Consider the following 25,861-nt stretch of genomic DNA (forward strand, 5'->3'; position numbering starts at 1 on the left):
ACCCGCTGCCCGGCCTCTCCTCCTCGCCTCCTGCAATGCCATCGGAGGATGTTTCCCATTTTTTTCCTTTTCAATAAGCCCCAACTCTGCTCTTAAAATGCACTGAGATGAAGACAAAGGAGGAAGGCTCAGAGCCCCTTAACCCATCCCCGCCACCCAGCTCGCCCCTGCGGACCAGCACCACGCGGGGCGATGTCCTCTGCTCCCCACCTTCACCGCAAGGTCCAACAAAACCCCCCCCCACGTCCTTCAGAGGCACTTAATCCATTACAAATTTCACAAAGCCCGGCTCGGGGAAGCGCTGGGCCAGAAGAGCAAACAAACAAGGCAGGAATAAAGCCCAGCTCTCAATGAGCGGACCCAGCGCGTGGCTGGGTTTTTATTTCTTTCCCCACTTCTCCTTCGGCCGACCACCTTTTTTTTTTTTTTTTTTTAAATGATTGCATTTCTCTTGCCGCCCCGTAACAAAGCCATCACCTCCGCCGCGACTCCAGGGAGACGAGTTACAATTACAAATTACCACCACAATTAGTGCTAGTTCTTAGAGAAATTAGAAAGGGGAGCTGGGAGGCTCGCGTGCAATTGATTGCCATTCATCCTGCCTTACGATGACCTTGCTCTAGAGACGATGATATTCCTTCAGCCTGCAAACCGGATTTAAAAAAAAAAAAAAATTAATTGTAAATTAACAGTAATAACACACATTTCCTTTCAATTAATTTAAGCAGAATGAGGGGGCGTGAAGAGCAGGCGTTTGTTAAGGCCTGTATAGTTAATTATATTTTTTTTTTCCACGAGATAATGTAATTAATTTATCTTAGAGGGGTGGGGGGACACAGCGGATCGGGGAGAACAAAGCAGTTAACAGGCAACAGAAAAATTAAGAGCCCATTATGTAAATGCGGCGTGTTTTACAGCGCTGGAGCTGGGGAGGGGAGCATGGCAGGGCCTGAGAAATAAATAAAATAACGTGGCCGGCTGCGCTGGGAAGGCTGTAATTAGGCTGGGGGTGGGCTGGTGGGTGGGGGCTCGGGGAGAGGCCTTGGCGCACCCCCAGAGCCTGGGCTGGGAAGGGTGCTGGGGGTTTTTCCCCCGCCTTGGACAGGGTCCCTCCCAGACCCTGCGGACCTCAGCGCGTTGATGTTGATGAAGCCGGTGGCGTCGGCGGGCTCGTAGTCCCCTTGCACGTCCATGCTGCGGAGAGAAAGGCGCTGTCACTGGGGCTGGGGGTCCCCGGTGCTGCCCTTTGGGAAGGGAGAGGGTGCAGGTGACCCGGAACCGGCTGCTCCCCCGGGCCGGTGCCAGCTGCTGTGGGGGTCCCTGCCAGCCCCCGTGGAAGGGACACGTGGCCTGGGGAGCAGCAGAGCCACAGGGCCACCCCGACGGCCATCCCTGAGCTCCCTAGGCTCTGCTAGGGGCACAGCCCCAAATTTCCCTCCATGGTCCCTGGTGTGCATCATCACCCTTCCTCGAGCAGGGATGCTCGCCCTGTCCCGGAGCTGTCCCCTGGGGAGGGCTGTCCCACGCCGGGCAGAGGACGTGTCCCTGGGCAGGGCAGCAGAGGACACCCCGGTGCCGGTGGGGTTTATGGCCACGGTGCCCCGGCACAGGACCGAGCAAATCCCCTTCCCCAACGGCAGCAGCCACCCACCGAATCCCAACTCCGACCGTTTCCTACATCCCCAAAACACACGGCTCATTTCCCAGAAACCACAAACCTTAAAGGAGGAAGCGAGGGGGGGAAAAAAGAAGGAAAAAAAAAAAAAAGAGAAAAGAAAGAGTTTACAACGATTTTACCTCCCCTGACGGGCTACAGAAAAACCTCTGTGCTTTTATTTTTGCTCATTCGAGTGGTTCTGACCTGCTCTATAATTACGTTACTTTCTACCTACTGTGCAGAGGCATTTCCACACAGCTCTGCCTCTCACAGCTTTCTCTCGGGTTCCTGTGACGCCGTCACTCAAAGGCTTTCAAACCAGCGATGTAGAAATCAAAAAGAAAAGGAAAATGGTTGGAGACGCAGGGAGAATAAGTGCCCCTGCTTTTCTCTCCCTCTCTCTTTTTCCTCCGTCCCACCCCCCTCCATCCTCCTTTTTTTTCTTCCCTCTTTTTTTAATTTTTTTTATTTTTTTTTTAATACTTCATTCATTTAATCTCTCCAAGTGAGAGCACGAAGCATAATGAAGGGTTGGGACGGATTATTAGGAGCTGTTGATTTTGAGGGGGAGGGAAGGGGGGAAAAAAGCCAGAGAAGAGAAAGAGAGAAGATAATTTGACATTTACTCCGACTGATCTAAACTCATTCGGGTGTATTTATGGCTTATAAAGTGTTTAGAGAGATTGAAAGGGGTTGAGGGAGGGCTAGGGGGGAGCGAGCGAGAGAGAAAACAACGTGAAGAAAAGGGAAAAGCTAGAGGAAGAAAAATAATATTGACTTGAAAACACGGCTCGCGCTTCAGCTGAGAGGACACTGTCCCTGCTGTCACCAAGGATGGAGGATAGGGTGGGACGGAGCGGGATGGGATGGGATTGGAGTAGAATAGGGTAGGATGGAGTAGGATAGGGTGGGATGGGATAGGACTGAGTGGGATGGAGCGAGATGGGATGGAGCTGGATGGAGTGGGATGGAGGAAGATGGGATGGGATGAAGTGGGATGCTCACTGCCACCACCCCCACCTACCCCGTCCCCCCTGACCCCCGCTCACCTCACCAGCTCCTCGTTGTACAGCGACCGCGGGGACTCCCTGCCCAGGATGTAGACCTGGCCCTTGAAGACAGAGAGGCGCACGGTGCCCGCCACCACCTCCTGCGAGCGCTCGATGCAGTGCCGGACGAACTCGCACTCCGGGCTGTGCCAGAAGCCTGCGGGCAGGAGGCAGCGTCAGCAGGGGCGCGGGGAGGCCGGGCTGCCCGTGCAGGGTGGTCCCCCCAAGCTACGTCCTGCAAGGCAGATCCTGGGTAATTTTCAAGGGAAGGGATGCAGTCACAGGTCTGGGACAGGGAAATGAGGTGCCAGGACACACGGGTTCAGTTCCAAGGGACAGAGACCCCACGTGTGCCCCTTCCACTTGGTGGCCCCCATGTTTCCACCCAGGAGAGGAGTCTGGAACCGGTTGATGGAGAAGAGGCAGAGGGGCCATTCTCCTCCCAGCCCCGCTGGGTGTGGGGCCCTCACAGAAATTAAAAGTTATTACGAAACTGCCACTCAAAAACCAGCATCTCGGGAGGGTAAGGTGGAGACAGACAGACGGACACAGAGTTGGGGGGGGGGGAAGACCAGCTCCCAGCCCCCTGGGACAGGGACCGAGCTGCTCTCCCCTGGGACAGGCAGGGTGAGGGTCAGCCCCCAAGGGTCAACCCTGTCTGTGGGTTCTGCTGGGGGGATGCAGCCCCTGCAGCAATGCTTCGCCCCACCAGCCTTGGGAAGGGAAACACCCCTCGTGAGGGGGGTCACAGCTGGGCAACCCCTCCATCCCACTCCCATGTCCCATCCCAGTGGGATGCGGAGCAGAGTGCTCCCCCCAGGTAACGCAGCGGGGGGCTGACCCCAGGGCTGTATCTGGCTGCACACCAGGGCATAGATGTGCCGGCACCCACCCAAAGGTCCCTCTGACCACCACCACGGCAAGTGCCTCGCCCCCCGGCACCCCAGCTCTCCAGTAGCCAGGCTGAAGCCCAGGGCTGGGCGTTGGGGTGACGTGCGGTTGTGCTGCAGCCCCCCAAAACCCACCCTGCGGGAGCAGCTGTTGGCATCGCCATCCACCAAGGCCACCGCAGGAGGGGCCGTGGCCCCCATGCCCCCTCCTATCCCTAAGCGGGGTAATTAGGCGGGGAGCCCTGGGAGACCTGGAATAAAGCCTGGGAGATGGAGAGGGAGATAGAGGCGGAGAGAGAAAGAGCCCATTCACCGCCCTCCGGTCACCCCCAGGTTTTATCTCTCCATCGCCCTCCGCTCCACTCGCACACCGGTGCCCTCTCACCTTTCCCTTCCCAGCTGGGCTCCAGGCCGAAGCCATTAAAGCAACAAATAATTTCTTCTGTTGTTTGGAGGAGGGCTGGATCCTGCAGCCCTGTCCCTGGGATCGGCGGAGCCCTGCTCTGAAGCACGGCATCAAAGCCCAGCAACCTCGCGGCACCAAAACCATCGTCCCTGAGCCAGACCCCCTCAGCCACCCTACTGTGGCACAGCTGGGGGTTTGGGAGCCCTTCCCTGGAGAGGGACAAGGGCACGCAGTGATAGGACAAGGGGTAATGGCTGTAAGCTGGAAAAGGGTAGATTCAGATGAGATACAAGGAAGAAATTCTCCACTACGAGGGTGGTGAGGCACTGGCACAGGTTGCCCAGAGAAGCTGTGGATGCCCCATCCCTGAGAGTGTTCAAGGCCAGGTTGGACAGGGCTTTGGGTGACCTGGTCTGGTGGAAGGTGTCCCTGCCCGGGGCAGGGGGTTGGAACGGGATGGGCTTTAAGGTCCCTTCCAACCCAAACCATTCTGTGATCTGTGATTCCCCGCAATCAGCACTGCCATGCAGGAAAGGGACCCCGGCTCCGGGCAAACACACCCCTCTTTTTGGTACCCACCCCCCCAGGTACAATGCTTCCAACATCAGGGTTGATGTAGGGCTGTTGCCTCCCTGTAAAAACAAAACCTGAGGCGAATTAAAACAACAACCAGTTACTACGATCCTGACTCCGACAGCCCCAGGTGTGAGGAAGCGTCCCCCCTCCTCGTCCCCCACCGCAGACTCATTCCCCCCCGGATGCGATCCCCCCTCAGTGACCGTCCCGCCTTGTAACCCTCATCCTGCCCTAATCCCGGTGCGGGCAGGGGGACAATGGCATTTCCGCACCTGGCAGTACCTGCCGGGACGGGAACCAGCTTCAAAGCCACCCCTCCACAATGGGATCAATGGGAACAGGGGAAGGTAAACACTAATTCTCCCAAAAATCAGGAACCAGTCACAATAATGAGGTGTTAAAGGAAGGTGAGCCTGAAAGCCTGGCCTCCGGCATGGGGACCCACGGGTGCTGTTCGCACCCTGCTGGGGTTGTTCCTTGGGTTCGGCTGCCAGGAGAACCCAGGGCCAGGCTGAAAATCCCCAGGGATTCAGCATCCGGAGCCAGGGAAAGAGCAGCCTTCGCTTGGCAGAGGCGGGAGGGAGAAGCCAAGTCACGATTCCCCGAGCGGCTCTTTGATCCGGTGGCTTTGCAACAAGCGAGTGGTTAGAAATAAACAAACAGGTTTACGCTTAAACTGAAAAAAAAATAAAAAAGTCAAAATAAAGGCAGCCCAGGACAAAGTCTAATAAAACCAGCCAGAGACAGGAGCGGCATCAGAGAGGGAGCTAAGGCAGGGGCTGTGATTCAAGGGGAAGGGAACTGAGATTTCTGTGGCCACAGAAGCCCTTGCCCCGCCGGGGCCCTGAAATACATTTTAGGCTCTGGCGTTAAACGCCAGGCACCGAGGAAGCTGCAGGAGGGAACGTCCTCAGAGGGGAAGGTGCCAAGGATGAGCGCAGGCATCGAAAACTGTGGGGAAAAAGACAGCCCAACCCAGCCTCGCTGGATATGCTGCTGCCCAAAGCCTGAGCTCCCGGAGTCAGGTTATTTCCAGGGGATCTTCCCATGGAAGATCCCATGGGAATTATCCCAGCCTTTGTGGTTAGAGAGCAATGCCTGAAAAGTGATGGGAGGAGGAACTGAGAGGCTGAGAAATCAGGGAATATGAAAGACATAAGCGTTTGGCTGAGGGGCAGGAAATCTCCCCAGTGTGGGGTCTCCAGGGATGTCAGCTCTGAACTGGGCAAGGGACAGAGGGAGAGCCAGGGCACAGGGACGCACAGGTCTCCCAGCAGCGGGCAGCGAGGTTTGGAGCCTGCCTACGGCATTTCAGGCTAATCCTGCTTCCTTCAACTCAGCACCCGCGACTGAGTCAGGGGTGATCTGTAGAGCAGACCCCGGGGCAGCACTGACGTCCCCTCCCAGGGTGACATTGGTGGCAGCCTTGCAGGCCACAGCGGGCTGTTCCCTGCAGCACCCACCCCAGCAGCGCAGGGAGACTGAGCTGAGACCCCTCAAAACTCAGCCCACGCGCGCGGCTGAGCAGACCCGAGCTGGAGCCGTCAGGTGTACCGCAGGAGGAAGGGCAAGGGGCTCCATTTCTGTCCCTAATTGCAGGTGCAAGCCAGCATCCCCTGGTCCCTTAGCGTGCTGTGCTGGGAGATGCTGGAAGCCCCTCCAGCAGCCCCCGGCCAAGCCACAACCGGCAGTGCCCCTGTGTGGGCTGCACACCGCATAGCACGGCCAGGACCCTCCTGTCCCCTCCTGCAGCCCCCCGGACCCCGGCGGCCAGGGCCACATCGCCTGGACAGCCACCCCATGCCACGCACCCCTACGCTTCCCCCCGCCGGGGACGGCCGTGCCGGGAGTTTGGGCGCTTGTGCATCCCCTATCCCGGAGTGCTGCGGGCAGCGGGCGGAGAGACAGAGGGGTCGGAGGGGAGAGCTGGGGAAAGGCGATGTCGGCAGAGGCACAGGGACTGTGAATTACAGCCTGGGAGCCATCCCAGTGTGTTGGATGGGACAAAGCGGTGGCACTGGGCTGGGAGAGACGCTGGGAGCGTGGAAGGGGTCATCACCTCCCAGTGCAGGCTGTGGGGGGAGCGTGGAAGGGGTCATCACCTCCCAGTGCAGGCTGTGGGGGGAGCGTGGAAGGGGTCATCACCTCCCAGTGCAGGCTGTGGGGTGCAGCTCAGCCCTCAGCACGAGCAAACCCAGCTTTTCCTCCACGAACAGCCTCATAACCCACACCTGAATTTTACAGCCCTGAGTACCAGCAGGTCCCGCAGCCTCCGGTAGCAATGGAGGAGGAGGATGAGGAAGACGCTGTGGTGGCAGGGCCGGGCTGAAGGACCGTACGTACCGTTGTACACCAGTTCGGAGAATTTCAAGGCGAGCCCCTGCTTGATTTTCCGTACTTCCCGGTCCATGGTACAGGCCTCGATATCTAAATGCGCATGGTATAGGATCGTTCCCGCTGGGGTCTCATAGATACCTAGCCATTTTTCCAGGCAGGGGGAAAAGCAGAAAAAGAGAGAGAAACGAATGAGACCAAAACTGTCAGCAAATGACAAAAAATAATGACTTGGCTGACAGAAGGAGCTGTGGTCGAGCGCATTCAGTCCCAGCTTGCCGTAAAATGCATCTGTCATTATATTCATGCTGGGGCCGAGACAGTCCACTCCGCACCTTGCGGAGAAAATTTCTAGATTCCCCTCTTTGAAGAGGCACTCTGACGAGGCTAAATGACAGGGTTTGGGAACCGATCCCCCCGCCGATCCGTGCCCAACGGTCTGCGGCTGAAAACCTGTAATTAAAGGAACGACGCGGGGCACAGGCACGGGGAGCGGAGGGCCTGAAATACCCTCCTCTCCCCTCGGCTGGCGAGAAAGAGCCCGGCGCATCCGCTGCGAAGCAATGGGGATACCTGGGGGCTGGGAGGGCAACCTCATTTGGGGCTGGCAGGGCCCCCTATCGCATGAGGCCTGGGGATGGAAGGATGCTTAATTATTTCGATGATGGGGGCTAAAGCCACGGGCGAGCTGCTCCCTTTGTTCCAGCAGCTCGGGGCTCATTTGCCGCATAACGTGTTTGCTCAGTGTTTAAATACGAGGGTGGCCATGCGGTGCTCCGCTCCGGGTCGGATGTGGGTGGAAAGCCGGGGAGCTGGTCCGGCAGCGAACATGTGGCCGATGGGCATGGCCGTAACCTGCCCGTGGCCAGGGCTGCTCCACCAGCACATCCCTGTCCCCTGCCCACCATCTCCTGGGGATGGTCCTCTCCCAACGCCAGGCACCCGTGCTACGGCACGGCCACGGGAACGACAAAGGGCGCCCACACGTTGGGTTTTGCTGGCACACAAAGAAACCCCATAGGAAACCGTCCCCACTGAAGGGGATGTGTCCCCAGCCAGCCCCAAAAAGGGGTGAGGGGAGCCCACCAAGGGGGGGGCCAAGGGGGTTCAAGCCCGCACCATGCTCTGCCTGCTCTGTGCCCCTGAGGAGCAGCACGGGCTCAAGCGTGTCCTGTCCCGGCATGGCCACAGGTCCTACGAACACAGCTGAAGCCCTACCTACCATGGCAGCCCAAGCCACTTCCATCAGACCTCACCCCTATCAAGGTCCGTGATCCCAGCACGATCCTACCAACACGCTCTCCATCCCAAAGAGGAGCCACCCCCTCCTCTCAGGCCACCCCAGCGACAACGCAGCCCGGTCCGCGAGGTCAGGTCACAGGGTGCTCACCGAGCACCCATCCCCACAGGGCTGCGGGAGCAGGCAGCTGAGTTAACACCAAAAACCAGCCATTCCCACGGGCACGGCCATGGCACAGGGGCACAGAGGGGCAGTGTGACCCCTCCAGCCCCCGAGCACAAAACCAACGCAATGAATCCTCCCTCTCCTTCCCCTTAGGAGGTGTTAAAGCCAATATGGGCTGACCAGAGGTCCGTGTCCCAGTGCCCACCTCCTGCCTGGCTGCCTGCGCCCCTGCCCGTCCCATCCGACCCGGGGCTGGAGGACCGGGAGCCGGCGCGTGACAGGCGGGGCGGAGGGGAGCTGACAGCCACGCTCCCAGCCTCGCCGCCGAGGAGACAAGAGACACCTTCAAAGTGACACTCGCAGCGTCTCCAAGTGTCTATTTTCATCTCCCCATGTTTACAGGAAAAAGACAGAGGTGTCAGCGCTGCAGCCCGGCAAAGCTTCAATCACCCCGTAATTACCCCTGGGGAAGGGGGGGGGCATGGAGGGGGGCAGCCGAGGAGACAGCTGCCGCTGCTTAAAATTTTCTAATTTGTAACCTCGGCTGTCAGTTTACCTCCATCCGAGCAATTTCGCTGTGCTGAGTGCGTGCTGTCACTCCCGACGGCATCCGTGGGACAGGACGGGACGCGGCGGCTTCCCGAGGGGAAGGGGAGGCTGATGGTGCCCACGGGAAGATGCTGCCCAAATTTTTGAGGCCGAGCATGGCCTGGCATGGGCTTGTCACAGGGAAGGGGTTTTCCACTTTCCTTCTCCGTGAGCTTAGCGCGTGGAGGGGAGGAAAAGGGAAAAGGAAGGAGAGCGCCGAGGGGAGGAAAAGCCCCAGCCGAAGGCAGCGCTCGGCTCCTTTGGCAGCAGCCGTCCCCTCCTTCCCGCTTCCTCCCGCTGATTTCATTTACTTCACTTAATTAGCCCCCCTTCGGAGTTAAAAAGATAATTTGATAATGAGGATGTGAAAAGGCGGGAGAGGCAGTGCCGGGCTCCTGCTCTCAGCCAAGAGCCCCCGGCCGGCTGCAGCGCTGCTCCCCGGCACCCCATAATTACCCACCCTCCTCCCACTAAAACAAATACAGCAAAACCGAGTTAATAGGGCTTAAAAGGCCGGCGTGGGTAGGCTCAGCTCGCCCCTCGCCCATTAGGCCTTAACGAAGTTCAATTAGGAGCTTAGTAAAAATCAATGCAAATGAATTTTTCCTCTTCCCCGACTCCCCAGGTCCAGGTGAGGGAGAGGAGGCACCTGGCAGGAGCCTTCACCACCACCTCCGTGGCTGTGCAGGGCTCTGGCTGCGCTGCTGCCTGCCTGTGCCTCAGTTTCCCCTGCGGAGAGGGGGTCCCTGGGGAGAAGGGGTCCCTGCGCTGCCCCAGGGCGATGGGAGCTACACAGTGCAGCGTTTGCAGGATGATCTCCTCCCACCTGCCAGCCCAGGTCCCGTCTCCCGCCCCATTGACCCAAACACCATTTGAGGTCCAAAATGCTGCTGCAGAGCAGCGGTAGGGCCACCCCGAGCTGCCCTGCGCCCCAAAAACCTGGAGGGAGGTGGGTACCAGCAGCACCCTCCTGCTCTGGCCTCCTCCTGTCCCAACTCTCCGTCTCTCCTGCCTCTCATCCCAACTCCATCTCAGAGGGGTTTCTGCTGATCCCAAGGAGCAAAACCGGGGGCAGAATCCTGCCCAAAGCGAGGGACCAAACCCATCGCCAAGGTCTCGTCCCTGGAGGCACCCGCATCCCTGCCGTCCCCAGAAAGCCCGGTCCTCCTGCGTCCGCCGGCACACAAACACAGCAGCGATCGCTCGGCAATGTCACGCAGGAGACAGGCGTGACAGTTAAATGGGGTTTAGAGAAATTATTAAATGCTGGAAGGGTCACTAGAGCGTGTCAGCGGCTCTTAAAAAAAATAAAATAGATTTTGACAAATTACTCAGCATCCTGCATGCAAATGTGCAGGCTGGTGTCTGCGGTTTGGGGTTTTTTTTTTTTCTTCTTTCGGTTTTAATTCTATTATTCAAAACTCAAATGATTCGGGGTTTTGTTTCTCGCCTCTCGTGGCCAATGTGCTTGCAAAGGGGCCGGTGCCCTGCGGTGGGGAAGGAGACCGCGGGCTGAGCCTTACCAAAATATTTGCTGATGCTCTGCGCAGAGGGCAAGTTCAAGAAAGGGAGTGTCTCATTAGGTACTAACGAGATTTAAAACAAAAGAGCTGGGGCAAGGGGATGGGAAAAGACGACGACTGAGTTCTGCACAGGGCAGCTCGCTGCCCCCGGAGATTTCCACGGAGACTGATCCTAATGGATGATCAATACTGAGAGTCACAGCCTCAAAAACACGGAGGTAAATCAAAGAATTGCCTTTAAAAAACCCTCAGTGACTTGAATCGGCCTCCTGCACTTTGTACCTCTACCAGAGCCGTGCACGTCCAGGACCTCCCGTGAGCATCCTCCCACCCAAGCCCACAGCCGGGTGTTTTTCCCACTGGAGACAGGTCCCACCCCAGACCTGGGGGTCTCCGGTCACTCTGGGACCCCAGGGCTGGCGCAGACAGCGGCACCGGCAGCGAGCGGGCAGCTGCCTTTGTCAGAGCGATGAGAAAACTCTGTTAACAGCTGATGGGGAGCTGGTGATGCCATGCGGAGCACCCGCCACGTCCCACCAGGGTTTTCCCCTTTTTTGGCTGTTTTTGGGGCAGGGACGGCACCACCAGCGGGTGGCTGCTCACCTCTGGACTTCATCCCGATGAAGCGGTTCTCCACGATGTCGATGCGCCCGACGCCGTGCTTGCCCCTGCCGAGGAGAAGGGAGGTTGCAGCACCCCAGTGACCATCAGGAGTGACCCCCAGACCCCCACTCGTCATCACTGGCAGCTGTGACACTTGGGCCACCAGAAAATAAACCTGGCAAGGGGACAGGCCATGCTGCGGCTCCTGATGGCCAAAGTAATTTTAAAACTGCTTAATTAAATTAACATTTAAAAAACTAACTACATGGAAAAGTGCATTCCCATCCAGCGGGGGGGGGGGGGCGGGTCATTCCCATCCAGCGCCAGAAAAGTTGCCTTTCCACTCAAAAGGGACACTGAGCCCCCTCGGGCAGGCAGGGCGAGGCGATGCCCCCCAGGACGTGGGAGCTGGGGGTCTGGGGCTGGAGCAGGGGGTAAAGGTGCCTTGGGGCACCCAACCGTGCAGCTGGGGCACGCGGTAAACGCAGAGAGCGTTAATTAGACTTTTTAGCCCTTTAGGGAGCAAAACCCTAAACATCCTCATGCTCCTGGTTTCAGGGCCCAGCTCCGCTTGCTGATATGAATGGCACAACTGGGACTCAACTGGTACCCAACCGGAACCCAACTCCTCCCTTGCCTGCTGGCATGAGTGGCGCAACTAGGACTCAACTGGGACCCAATTGGAACCCAACTGGAAGGGAACTGCTCCCTTGCTTGCCGGCATGAGTGGCACCACTGGGACCCATCTGGGAGCATCCCATCCTGCCACTGCTGATCATCATCCCTGGGCCCATTGGGACGCTCCTGCTGTGAGCATCCCGCTTCCACCCAGCTCCGGGGACCCCAGGGATGCTGTCCGTGTCCCCGCTGCCAGCCGGCGGGCAGGTGGCAGGGGACAGGGCGGAACTCACGCGATGTCATTCAGGTACACGAAGAGCTCCAGGGCCGAATAATGAGTGGTTCCGTCGCCAGTGTTGGTGACCTTTACGGGGACACCTGCGGAGGCGGGGAGGGAGGACGGGCAGGATCAGCCGGTGTCAGGATCCCCCCGGAACGTCAGCCCGCGGGCGTTAAATAGATGTGACAGATATGAACTCTAAATAACTTCTTAAAAAGGCATAGCCAAGCTGGTGCGCGGGGGGAGGCCAGGGGAGGGGGACCCACCTCGGGAGAGAAGCGAAATAAATAAATAAAAAAGGCCATAAAAACGTCCCACCCCCCCTTCTCCCCTCTCCTCTCCCTCTCTCTTTTTTAGGGCCTGTGAAATTGCAACCAGGCCCTTAACTAATTGAATTTCACGCTCGGCAATTGTCTTACGGCGCAGCACCTTCTGTCCCACCAGCCCCTCCCGGGGCCGGGGGCTGACAAATGCGTGTCCCCCTCCCCTTGCCAGCGCAGGGATGTCTGGGGGGGGGACACGACACACAGACCCCCACACCGGGGCACGGCTGCTCGCACACGCACGCACACGCACCCCGCCGCGGGGTGCTCAATGAATTAATTATTGCTTTTTTTTTTTTCGCCCCCCTCTTTTTTGCCTTAATTTTTTTTTTTTTAAGGGTGCCGGGCAGGAGCAAGGAGGGGGATGCTGAATAGAAAGAGGGCTTTTTTTTTTTTTTTTTTCCCCCACTTTAGCGGTGTGAAATGAGCAATAAATGTATTAGGAAGCTGACAAGGGGGCTGCGGGGCCCACAAAGAAAAGCGGTGCGGAGTTGGAGGCTAATCCCCCCTCCATCTGCCCTCCTCATTACCATTTAACGCACTACCAGTTGCCAATCAGCCTCAATGCCTCCCTTTCTAGTCTTTATTACGGAGGCGCCCGCGAGAGCCCTGTCTGGTGACGGGGGCTGTCAGCTCCCCCCTACCGCCCTCGCCCCCCCCAAACCCCCTCTTTTCCAAGGGTTTATAAACTCAGTTGTAAATTGCTATTAAATGTAACTCGCGGCAATAATGAACCTTAAGCTGCTTCTCGGCGAGGCCCCCCCCCGACCCCCCGCGCCCTCCCATCGCCCCGGCTCTTTCTATTCGCGTCCTTCGCCGGGGTATTGGCCGGGGTCCGCTCGGCGGAGAGCCGACGTCGTCGGCGAAAGCTGCTTAGCCTTTAAAATAGTTAATAATTAGATTAAAACTTCAAATAAATTAACTAGGGGCTGAATGGGATGCCGGGAGGGGGAGGCTCGCTCCTTGCGGGGGGACCATTATAATGGAGCGGGGATGCTGGCGGCGGGGGGGCGATGGGGAGGGGGTGCGGGATCTCCCCCCGGCCTGGGTTGGGCTCGCTGCTGCTGCCGGGATGGATGGTGGTGGTACAAGCGATGGTCGTGGCTGGTGGAGGTGGATGATGCTGGCCCTCTGCGGGCGACAGCTCTGGGGCTGGGCCCCGCCGCACGTCCCTGGGGATGGAACAGGGTGTCCCTGTCTCCTTTGTGCCACACCAGCAGCCAAATCCTGCCGGAGCATCTCCCCAGCTGTGACACCGGCCAGGGCCACCTGCGTGTCCCCAGGACCACCCCGTAGGACAGGGACCCAGTGCCCACTGCGCCTCGAGGGCTGGATGGGGGGTTCAGACCCCTTTCTGCTCTCAGAGGGGGTCCCAGCAAGTCCCCCGAGACATACTCAGACCACCCGTACACCTCAGAGAGCCTCAAGGTCCTGCGAGCACCAGCTTGAGCCCTGACGCCACGAGTTGGGGATCACCCGCCTGCTCCCTCCTGGCTGCCGGCGTCCCCTGGTCCTGGCCAGGGAGCAGGGTTTGGCTTCGAGGGGCACAGACACGAGGGGCTGGCTGCGAGGAGGTGCTTACCATACTCAAACTCAATCTCCAGCACGTCCGGGGTATCGGGAGAGGTGGCCGGATCACAGGTCTTCGTGTAGAGCTCGGGAGGGGCCTGATTCTGTGGAGAAGGCGAGAGAAGAGGCAAAAATCGGTGGCATTGGCATCGCCCACCCCGCCAGCAGCCCCAACCCCGGTGTGCGATCCCACATCCCTGATGTGCATCCCGAATCCCCGCCGTGCATCCCCCATCCCGAGGCGTGGGGCCGGCACGGCGCAGCACCGGCGCTTACTGGGGACCCGGGAACAAAGGGGTTGGAAGAATCAGCCAATTTTTCCCCTCAACTTGATCTCATCTTTTCCTCCGATGCCTCCACAGCTGGAGGCGGGATGGCTGCAGAGAAGCAAGTCAGGCAGGGAAAAGCGGGACGATGGGAGCGAGCGGCGGGGCGAGCCGCCCGCGTGTCCCTGCACCGCGGCCGGGCTTATTCGGCGCTGACCGAAAAAACTAATGAGGAGGCCTGACCTCAGCAGGTGCTCCAGGCGCACCGGCACTTCCGTGGTGTCCCCGGGGTTAATACACACGGGGGAAAATAGAGGAACAAAGCAAAAACCCATTTCAGAGCACATCAACCTTTATGTATATATATTTTTTTCTAGATTTATAGGAAAGAGGCGTCTTATCTCCATCAGAGCCGGGCCACTGGAGACTCAGGCACTGACGATGAATTGCCGCAATTGAAGTGCGTGCCAGGAGAAGGGGGGGGGGGAATATAATAAAAACAAGCTTTCCGTCCCAGAGAGCAAATGCTCTGCAATTTCATGTGCCCCCTCAAAACACTTTTGGACCAGCATCTGCCAACTCCTGTCTCCAAAGGGACCCCCCCACACGCAGCCGCAGCTCCAGGAGGTGGAGGGGGGGGGAAACTGAGGCACGGAGTGGTGGAAGGGCGGGCAACGCCGAGCGAGCGAGCCTCCGACATTGGAGGGAACATCGCCAAGGACCCTCCAGCTGAGGGGTCCCAGCTGCCTAAACCCGCTGTGCAAGCGGCTCGGGTAGAGTTCCCAGCGGTAAACTGGTGTTTCCTCACAAAACCCGGCTGGTGAGAGCTGGAGGTCTGGGCAGCGCCCAGGACCCTGCCTGCATCGCCCGCCCGCAGCCTGGCCCCGGGCTCCTCTCCTTTCTACAGCTCTCTTTTCCTCCTTTCTCCTCCTTTCCCATGAGGGAAAAAAGGAAAAGGTAGAAAGCAAGTTAGGGAAAAAAAAAAGAAAAAAAGGCAAAATAGATTTATTTAAAAAAAAATTAAGGTGTTTTTTTTTAAGGGAAAATTAATTTATCTGCAGAAGTTTTAATCTAAAATTTATGAAGATGGGAAGCAAGCCTTTTAGTGAAAACTTCCTTTTTCCCCCCCTCCCCCCCAATAAATAGCAAAGCCCAATTGCTGCCAGCACCCAAAGCAGCCCACTCGCTGCGTGCACCCCGGGGGGACCCCGCTCCCCTCACCCCAAATCCCCGGGGTGCACGACCTGCTGACAAACACAGACCAATCCTGGGAATACAGACATAACTACCCCAGCACACGCTGCAGCGAAAGCACCCTCGGGTTCTCATTTTATCTCATTTTTTGCCCCTTTCCCCGGTTTTAAACAAGAGGCGCTCGCGCACACGCCTCCCCCGCGCACGCACACGCACAAATTACACGGGCTGCGGATTTCAATTTTACATCGTCTGGCCTTTCCTAGCCCTGATCACACTTATTAACTAGATGAACCCGCGAGAGATGATGAAAAACTTGGGAGTTCAAAAGGAAAGATGGGAGGGTGGGAGGGAAAAAAAAAAAATACCAGAAAGTATTAAAAACTCTTTACTAAACATTGGAAGTCAAAGTCAGGTAGTTTCCAATTTTCCGAGCCAACTATGAAAACCCCTATTAAATAAAATAACTAAATAGAAATAAAAGTGACATTTGGCTTGCATTCCATCATTACGGTGCGAGCCTGTCCTCTTTTTATTCTCCCTCCTAAAAGCACAGTTCAAATGACAAATAGTTTGTTGCAGTGTATCAATGCCTCCTATTTATCCCTCCCCGCAGGGGGGCTCGTCCTGCAATGTCATCTTTAAAGGGGAGAGAGGGAAAAAAAAAAAAAAGGGGAAAAAAAAAAAAAAAAGGAAGAGTGTGTGGAAAGGGAGAGAGGGAGGGGGGAAGAAAGAAGCAAGAAAAACGGGGCAAGAAGAGAAGAAATTGGAAGCAAATGGTCCATGAAGTAAACCATGATGCAGAGCTATCGATGCCGCAAATGGTTTATTCATCCGGCTGATATTGTTGTGCCCGGGACTGAATGAACTCTTTCAGAGTGCCATATGAAGTTAAAGCAAGTAAATTTCTATCTTTCTCCGCATTAGCTGCCTCATTGCCCTTCAATCGGGCCTCACAGAGGCAGAAAATAGCTCAACCATCTGCTTTCAAATCCCTGCCTTTGGCAGGTCCCAGGGGTTTGGGGAGGGGACCCCGCCGTGCCTGGCACCCCGGATCTCGCCAGGGCCGCCCCAGCGCCCGGTGCCGCTTCCCGGGACAGAGAAGGGGACAGGGCGGTGACACCGCGCTCCGGGAAGCCACGTCCCGGAGCCGAGAGAGGAGGATGCTCGGGATGGGGTCGCTGCTCCCTTCTCTGCTAAACCAGCCCCACTTTCCGAGCCGGCTTTGGGAAGGAAGTGGATTTGGCGGAGCCTCGGGACCGGGGGGGTCTTCCCCAAGGGGAAGAGGTTCTGGGAGCAGAGGGGTGGGTTGGGATGGAAGCACTGGGAACGGCGTGCATGAGCCATTCCCTTCCCAGCTCCAGCTAGAGACACAAAACCCATCCCCGTGCCAACCATTCTCCTGGAGGAGGAGACCCTCCCAGGGCCTGGCTTTGCAAAGCCCGACCCCCAGACACCCCTCCGGAGGGCACTGAAGCTGGACAGAGACCCTCTCTCCACCTTCCTCTTCCTCACGCCCCCGCCGGAGGCATGCGCCATCCCGGCCACAGCGAGCCGGTTGCGGCCCACTGAGCTCCAGCCGGCTCCTCTCCCCAGATTGTCTAATTAGCGCTGACGGATAGTTTAAGGAGCCGCCGAGCCTCACCGCCCGCTGGAGCATGAAGGGAGCGGGCAGGGGCCAGCAGGCAGCTGGACCCCGAGCGCCGCGCCGCGCTCGGCCGCAGCACCCATCGTCACCAGGCTTTTGGCCTCGGCAGTGGCCAGATCTGCCTGGGAGCTGGTGGTGCCATGGGTGCCCTCGGGGTCTCCAGGTGCCACCCCACACAGGGGGAGGTTTTTTACCCCGTTTCTCCCCGGGGATGGGAAAGCGAGGAGGGATGGGCGAGCTGCCGGCGCGGGCAGGGGCCAGGCCAGATCTCCATCACCCGCCACCAGCCACGGCTCTCCCACCAGCACCTCCTCTGGCTAATTGCTCCTTTATTGCTGCCCCGTGACATTGTCCCCTCCAGTGTCACCCTGAAACGCTCCCTTCCCCTATTCATGCCGGCAGCAATTAATGTGCCAGGAGAAGCGGAGGGGCCAGGGTAGGCGGCAGGGCCTCCCCGCCGTGAAATTTCCAATTAGGCTGCAAATACACAAGACCCCCTCGGCCCTGTGGCTGCCAACACTGACCGGGCGGCCGTGATCGATTACCTTGGGGTTCTCCAGGATCCCGGCTTCATAGCTGCGGCGGGCAGGGAAGGAGAGAGAAGTCACTGCAGCATCTGCAACCTGCAACCCCAAAACCCACTGGGACCACCCCCCAGCTCCCACCACCCCATGAAGGTGGGTATAAATACATGTTGTGGATCTCCAGGGGCTTTTGGCAGCAACCCTGCAAGGAGCACCAGGCTTGGGAGAGCCCAGGAGATGGATGCTGCCATGTGGGACGTGGACAACCGGGCAGAAAGGGAGGCTGGAGTTTTTAGGGTTACCCTTGGCCAGCATGTGGTGAGGCAGCCTGGGACTCTGGGGGTGGGAAGGGCCATCTTGGCCATGTAGGGTGGGGGGGTCGGGTTCCCAAGCTCTGGGTCCTCGCCCCACGGGAGCTCCGTGCCTGCCCAACCTCTCACCTGATGTGCATGAGGTTTTCATCCATGCTCCAGGGCTTTTGGGGTGTCACAGGCACCGGGATCCCATGTTTCTGCCGAGAGAAGGGGAAGGGGGATGAGCCAGGCCTGGAGAGAGCCAGCACCCGCTGGCATCAGCTCCTGCCGGGATCAGCCCCGGGAACGCACAGGCACAACCCGCAGCCATCCGTATCCCTCCCACCACGAGGGTCACCTCGATGGGGACATCAGGGACACAGTGTGGCTGGGAGGAGAAGGGCCGCCCTGGCCCCACCACCAGCTGAGATGGAGCCCCATGGCACCCCATGAACCCACACGATGGAGATGTTGGCACGGACGTCGCGTGTTTTTGTTCCAGGTCCGGGTCCAGGACGGTGCATTCCCCTGGCTGGGCTCCTCACCAAGGGGAGGTGACACAGGGACAGAAGTCCCTAAAACGACGGGATGCTCTCCAGCCTCAACAGGACCGACGCTCTGCCGCGAGGGGACGGCGCACGCGTCCCCACAGCCTCGCGCAGACACATGGCGATGCAGATGTGTGACTCACGAAGCGGCAGGCATTTCCCTGAGCCCGGGCACCCCGAGAACGCCATGCCCGGCGACGCACGGCCCCGTACCGCCTGCCTCCCCGGCGCAGCGCGCAGCACCGAGCCCAGCTCCCTAACAAGGTCACCAGCACGCTCAATTATCCGCTGACATTTCAATGGGGGAAATTGCCTGTGAAGACGAGGTGAATACGCAGGGGAATTAGCGGGAGAGGCGACGGCAGCGGGCTAACAACCGGAGCCGGCGGGAACGTCGCCCACCCTGCCAGCACGCCAGCCTGCAGTGTCCTGGCTGTGGGATTGCCACGGCGAGCCAGGGATGGAGGCGCTGGTGGCTGCGGGTTCCCACCGCGCCCCGGGGTGTCCGCACGGCCCGTACGGCGGCAGGCAGCTCTGTAATTTCAGCATCACTGCAGCAGGGACCTCAGGCTTGGCCAGGAGGAGAGGAGCAGGGGCTGAGCAGAGGCTCCTTGTTCGCCAGGAAGAGGGGAAGGAAATGCTTGTGCTTGTTAAATCATCGTCCTCAACCCATCGCCTGAGGTCACAGCAAGGTCCTGAGGTACCTCCTAAGGCTGCAGAGGGACTAATTCAGCCCTGCTCTCGCGGGAACATTGTCCCAGGCTCCTTCGCTGGTCCCAAAGCACCCTTCCGGTGTGGGACCCCACCGGATCCCCATCCCAGGCTCTGGAGTTGGGTGCGGGGCAGCCTCCGCCTCCTCAACCTTGCCCACGGGGAGAGCAGGGAGGGCACAGCCACGCTTCACATGGGCTTCAGAACACAGCCATGGGCTGATCACGCTTCCGTCGGCATGCGTCCCCTTCTCCTCATCCCAGAGCCCTCGTGGATGTCTGCAGAGGTTTCACCTTAGTTAATTAAAGCCAAGCAATTAATGCTGAGCTCTGCTTACCCTCATGGGCCACACAGCAGCGCGGGGCTGGGGGGCCGTGCCCTCTGACGGGCTCTCCCTGTGCCGTTGGTCGCACCCATCTCACCCGGGATGTATAAACACAACTTTTGGACCTGAATACTCACCGACCGCGAGCCCCGGTTGATTTATTTGCCCAGCCAGCCCTCTCCTCCCTGGCAGCAGGGGAAGCCTGTGCTCCCCAGTCCATCCTCACTCCCTTTTGTTTTGTTTTTCTTTTTTTTTTTTTTAAATGCTGGACATAACCAGAGATTGAGATGTACTACAAACCCTCAATCCCCAACGCTTCCTCTTTGAACGCGGCCACAATCCATTTCATTTCCCTTTTTTTTTCCTCCCTTCCAAACAAAAAAAAAAAAAAAAAAAAAAACCAAAAAAAACAACCCACCCTAAACAAAACCCCCAAACCCAAAACACATGTTCCATTTTCCATATAATAAAACCGCGGAGCTCTTAATAACTCCCCTATTTGACAATTTGTTTGGCAACATATGGAAAGCTCTCGTAAACTCGCCCCTTCATAATACGACGGCAGATGGCAAACACAATCCTCAACACGCCGCTCTTGGCGGCCCTAATGGGCTCGGAGGGCTCCGCACCGCATCCCTCCGGCTCCGCGCCGCATCCCTCCGGCTCCGTGCCTCGCCTTCCCGGAGATCGCCCAGCCCACTTCGACGGCAGCTATTTAAAAACCGAAGCAATTTTCTGGTTTATGCACAGAGCTGCCTTTTCCCTTTTGATTGATTGAGCCGGCTTGTCAAGCATTTCCACGAAGTTGCTGAAAAAGAAAGGTACCCTGGTGGGCACGTAAAAACCTGATGCAAAACTTCTGGTATGTTTTATCGCAACTTGTACTTCAAAAAGGAAGGGACAACAAAGGCGAATGGATTTGCTTTGTCTGTTACACAAGCCAGGGAGCTGGGACCTGTTTCCTTGGAAAGCGGGTTACAATTAATAGCCAGGTAATTACGGGGCTTTTAGAAAGGAGGGAGGAAAAAAAAAAAAAAAAAAGAGAGAGAGAGAGAAAAAAAAAACCCGACCAGAAGGCTCCAGCGTGATGCTGCAGGGATGTCGTGCAGGCCTTGCTGCTGTCACCCGCCAAGCCACGGTGAGCATCCCGCAGCCGCCCCGGGCAGCGTGCAGGTACCCCGAGCATCCCGCCACCGCCCCGAGCATCCTCCTACCTCGGCGTAGGCCATCAGCTCACGGCGCCCGGGGAAGCGCTGGTAAAACTCGGGCAGCCTCCACGGCGCTATGATCTGGCAGGAGGGCAGGAGCGTGAGATGAGAAGCTCCCAGACCCCATTGTAGCCCCCAGCCCCTTTTTGTCCCTTGGCACCATACCAGGCTGCCCCATGGGAGAGGGGCCTAGGCAGCCCCGGGGAGCCGGGACCCGCAGGGTGCCAGTTCCCCAGCCGAAATTTAATCTCCCTGCGCAAGGGTGGCGTAACCCAAACCCCTGACCCTAACAAGGCGCTGGATACGAGGGAGAAACAGGCGGCATCGATTATCCAGCAGCTGCCTTGGTGCTGTTTCCTCCATGGCCTCATGGTGTTTGGGGTAAAAACAGGTCAATTAAGGATCATTACAGCCCCCCCTCAAATGCCAAAACGCTGCTTCGTGCAGCTGGCAGCTTGTTAAAGCGAGGCACGGCCGCTCGCATCCGTGTTAAAACAGAATTCCCTGCCAGCTGGGGAGGTGGCCAGGAGCTGGGAGGTGAGGCTCCCGGGGACAATTTTGGGGACCTTACCTTGATATTAGAACACAGGGCGTAGCAGGTGAGCTCGAACCGAACCTGGTCGTTGCCCTGAAACGCAAACGGGAGAAGCTGAGGGCTCACGCTGTGCCAGGGCAGGCAAGGACCTGCTCCCAGCTGCTCTTCCCGGGCAGGGATGGGACCAAAATCCCCCAGCCAGGAGGTAGAGGGGACACATCCCGGAGTCTCAGCTCCGGCTGACACACGGGACAAGCTGCTTCATGGGAAAAGCCCCCCAGCAAGTGGCTCGAGAGAGCCTCGGCTGAGCGGAGCGTTTGCAAATCCCTGCGAGAGCCAGCAGCCGGGAGGGACGTCCCGCTGATGCTACCAGGGACTGCACAGAGCAGGGCACTCCTCACGAGAGTGGGGCCGTACGCGTTCTCCCAGTAACAACACTGGGACGGGATTGCTGGCTAATTTCGCTGGAAAAGCAAGGCCTGGGCCTGAGGCTGAGGACCACTTATCTCCTCCGTCTTCCCAGTATGGAGGATGGTGGGAACTGGAAACGGATGCCGGGACCTGAGCTGGGTCTGTTCCACGGGGTCACTGCTGGTTTGAACCCCAAAACACCGCTCCTGGTGTTCCTGACAGAACCGGGCGCTGAGTGATCAAAATCCCAACGCAGCCCATTCACCCGGCTCCGCGGGAGCCCGGCTGACCCCAGGGTCACCCGAGAGCCACGCTCTCCCCTGAGCCAATGGTCCCAAAACCAGAACTGCTGGAAACCCAGATCTGGGTACTTTTCCCTCTGTAGGCATCAGAGATAGAGAGAGGATGAGGGGGGAGGAAGACCATGGTGTCCAGGAGGATGCAGCAGCTCATAATTAAACAGCTCTGAACCTCCCTTTATCTTAATTAGCCTGGGCTGATGAGATCCTGCTAACGAGGCCAGGTAGCTGGGAAAGGGCGAGGCGCAAGCCTGGGAGTTATTAGCACTTCCAAGGGAATAGCGCTCACCAAAGCCAATTTTCCACCAGCACCAAGGGGCGCAAGGACCCCTCCTTCCCCTCCTCTCGGCCCCGACCTGGAGGATACATTTACGGCCGGCCCGGGAAGTCCCCGAGGACGATTACACGCAGGCGAGTACATCCACCAAAGCACTCATTTCCCTTACAGGCCCAAAACAAGTCCATCTGCTCCGGCAGCGGGGACACCGCAGATGGCCCGCATTTAAGATGCCGCAGCCGGGGACGGGGCGCAGCCGGGTCGAGTTACCCACGGTCGGTCCCTGCCTGCGCCCGCGGCTTAATGGCTTGGGGAGCGGGCAGAGCCTGGGGAGCAGCCGAGGGTGCCCCTGCGAGCGGGGCCGGCTGGTGCTGGTGGCATCCAGGAGCGGAGGGGAAGTCATCGTGTTGCAGGTGCATCGCTCCAGGGTGCCCTTGAGTTGGGGCGGCTGGGGATGGGTGAGATGGACAGGGAAGGGGTGCGGGGAACGCATCGCAGCAGGAGCAAGAGTTATTTCAGCCATGAAGCTCCCCAGCTGCCCCATCTCCCTGGCACCGGCATGCCCCTTGGTTATCTCCTGGCTGCGTCCGGCATGCCTCTTCTAGCGGGGTCCTTCGCCATAGCTAGGGACCCCCAAACCCAGCCCCTTGCACTGGGACCCCTCCAGGTGGACACCTCGCCTTCATCCCCAGGCCACGATGGGCACGGGCTATGCTTTTGGGTGCCCATGGGACGGGGAGAAGGGGGGCATCTGGCAGGTCCTGGGTGCACGCACAGCACCCGAGGGTCCCGCAGAGCCAGCCGGGCTCACAATCACCCTTTCCCGGGTGACCTCGCACTGGGCAGCGTGCGGGCGAGGGGCTGGAGGTGCCAGGGGGTGGTCCACGGTCACATCACGCGGGTCCCGGGCTTCCCGTGGAGGATTCCCCCCCCCACCAGCTCCGGGGCTGGCCCCGAGCATCCTTTCCACGGTCTCTGGCCGCCTCTAGCGGCAAACGGGCCTCCCTGCGACCGGCGGGGACGGGGATGAGGGTAGGGGTGGGGACAGCCGCACCCTGCTCAGGATGCCCCAAAACGCCCCGGGCGGTGCTGGCTCAGCCCCAAGCCGGGTCCTGGCCCGCGCAGCCCCTGTCCGTAGTAATTTTTAGAAAACTACTGCTGAAAGTAGGGGGGGGGGGGGTGTTCCTTCCTGACAGGGAGAGGGAACCGAAACTGGGCACAGAAATCCCAAAAGTGGGAAGGAAGTGTCAAAACGCTTCCCCGTACAGCACCCACAAAACACCCTGTGCGTCCCTTCTGGCACCCACAGCCTGGTCGGCAGACTGACCAGGTCACCCCCCAGCCCCAGCCATCCCCACCCCGCTCCCCCCGCATCCTCCCTCACCTTGCCGGTGGCCCCATGGGCGACGTACTGCGCTTCCTCCCTCCGGGCGATCTCTACCAGCTTGCGGGCGATGCAGGGCCGTGCCAGCGCGGTGCCCAGTAGGTACCGGTCCTCATAGATAGCGTTGGCCTGCACTGCCGGCCAGATGAACTCCTCCACGAAATCCCTGCTGATGTCCTCAATGTAAACCTGCCAGGATGGAGCAAGCTTTGTGACGGGAGGGGCAGCGGCTGCGAGGTGGATCCCACTCCTTGATGGCTTTGGGGACAAGGGTCCCTTTGTCTCTGCTTTCCTAGACGATTCTAAAAGGTTCAGGTGCAAAACCTCTGGAAAAGGGATTCCTCGCTGGCACTGTGTCGTCCCCCCCACCCACCCACGGTGGCCCCAGCCGTGGGGTGCGCGAGACCCCAGGGCTCAGCCCCACAGCAGGGAGCAGGGGGATCTCAGAGCCCCCAAGGGCCTGGAGGAAGGGACCTTGTTACCTTCTTGGCCCCCAGCACCAGCGCTTTCTTTCGTGCTGCCTCAAAATCTTCCTTCTGCCCGATGTTGGCCTGGAAGGGGCAGAAAAACCCAAGGCTGAGTTTGAAAGGAGACGGGAAAGCCCAGTACAAGCCCAGCCCAGCATGGAACATCAGGCTGGAGGCCACCCAGGATGGGCAGGAAGGGTCACCCCACCTCAAGATCGGGCCATACCTCCCCCTGCCAAGCCCCTGGAGCGCTGCCCTCATTAGCAGGGGGTCACTGGTGGCAGGGACAGGCTGTGCCGCAGAGCTGGCAGCTCAGCAGAGGAGCACCCGGGCTGGGCGATGGTTAACCGGCGAGAGCGGGGTCACCACCACGGCCACTCACATGCCAGGACCCCCATCACCCACCCCAGGTCCCCAGACTCAGGGCCCAGCGCCCCCTGCACCCCCGTTCCCCAGGGATGGGGTCCACGTGGGGCTCACCAGGTAGGCGATGACGTCGTAGCCCTGCTCCTTCAGCCACACCAGGATGCAGGAGGTGTCGAGACCCCCGCTGTAGGCCAGGACCACCGTGCCCTTGGGCTGAGCCATGGCCCTGGCAAAGACAAAGGGGTTCACCACAGCCCCAACCCGACCATCAGCCCGCTCTTGCTTGGCACAGAAAAGCTGCAACCGCCAGCCATTAAACCCTCCCCGGCGTCCCCGGCACCGGCCACGGGGCCATCACAGCCCAGCTGCAGGGCAGCCAGGGGTGATGGCTCTCCTGGCGATGGGGTATTCTGGGCAACACAGACACTGTCCAGGAGATTAACGGCCAGGAGGCAAGAAGCAAAGCCCGTGGCAAACTGAGCGCTCAGGGCTGGCAGCAGCTTGGGTCGGCGGAGGAGCACGTGGTGGAGCCAGCGGTGCTGGGACAAGCTCTGCGACTGAACTGGGGTCTCCCGGGATTGCTCTCGCTCACGGGCAGTGAGAGCTGCCACCATGGGGTGCTGGGTGCTCCCACGGGACAAGGGCCATGGGTGGGATGCGCTGAGCCCCAGGAGCGCCAGGCTGGGGGCAGTGAGCAGCACAGAAGGGGACACGGCGTGGCCTCGGGAGGGATCGGTTGGACCAAGAGCCCTCTCGGGGCTGCAAGGAGGGAGAGGCAGGAAGGGGGAAAGCCACAGCATCGCGACCACGGCCGGGCTGTGGCTCCCAGCCGCATCCTGCCCGTGTGCTGGCCCGTGCACCCAGTGGCAGCCGTGTGACGGAGGGGGCCGGGGCAGCCGTGGGGGCCCCTTCGCTCTTACCTTTGCTCCACGCAGCTCTCGCTCCGACAACTCCAGCACAGCCTGCCCCACGCTCCACGAGCACCCTGCGACACCGGAGGGCCGGGACTCAGGCACAGGAGCCCGGCTGTGGCGGAGGCGCAGCCCGATGCCTGGCTGGGGCACGACCTGGCACGCCGCAGCGGAGCAGCCGCAGTGGTGGGTGGGTGCAGCCACCCACCTGCTCAGCCCCAAGCACCCACCAGCACTGCCAAGTCTGCGCTAGCCGCAGGGCTGGGGCGCTCAGCAGCACCCTTCACAGCCCAGCCTCACATCTAATTAATGCTTAACAGGCGTTTGTCCTAATTACACTGCCCCATGTTTCTTGCCAGCATGGAACAGCTATGTGGGGATTGGGTGACCCTCACCCTTCGCCCGAGGAGGTGGAGGACTTCAGCCAACAGCAGATGGTGAAGGACGCGGCAGCCCGCAGCTCAGGGGGAGGATGGGGGTCCCACTGCGGGAAGGGGCTTGGGGCCGTCCCCGGGCCAGGCTGTGGATCCCAGGGCCCGGCGAGGAGGCGATGCCAGCTGACCCTTGGCCGGGGAAGGCGGACGGCAGAGCCGGCCAAATCCCATCTTGAGCAACTTCCGCGCTGCTGCCCAGTCAGCACAATCCTGCTCCTGCTCTTGCAGGCGAGGAAGGC

At 59.3% G+C, this 25,861-nt stretch overlaps 1 protein-coding gene across 1 annotated transcript; it reads right to left on the reverse strand.

The window, feature by feature from the left end:
* Window positions 1–334: 334 nt before the first annotated feature.
* ASS1 (argininosuccinate synthase 1) lies at window positions 335–25,395 on the reverse strand. The gene is made up of 15 exons (XM_086763783.1): window positions 25,198–25,395; window positions 24,392–24,503; window positions 23,927–23,995; window positions 23,445–23,633; window positions 21,110–21,166; window positions 20,545–20,619; window positions 17,894–17,964; window positions 17,475–17,505; window positions 13,835–13,925; window positions 11,943–12,027; window positions 11,032–11,096; window positions 6,922–7,053; window positions 2,707–2,863; window positions 1,129–1,194; window positions 335–644 (listed from the first exon to the last, which is right to left on the reverse strand). Exons 2-15 carry the CDS (start codon window positions 24,497–24,499, stop codon window positions 620–622), a joined length of 1,221 nt encoding a protein of 406 aa, XP_086619909.1. The 5' UTR covers window positions 24,500–24,503; window positions 25,198–25,395; the 3' UTR covers window positions 335–619.
* Window positions 25,396–25,861: the final 466 nt, after the last annotated feature.

The sequence above is a fragment of the Chlamydotis macqueenii genome, chromosome 20 (assembly GCF_036417535.1).
Source record: "Chlamydotis macqueenii isolate bChlMac1 chromosome 20, bChlMac1.mat, whole genome shotgun sequence".
In the NCBI taxonomy this organism is placed as follows: domain Eukaryota; kingdom Metazoa; phylum Chordata; class Aves; order Otidiformes; family Otididae; genus Chlamydotis; species Chlamydotis macqueenii.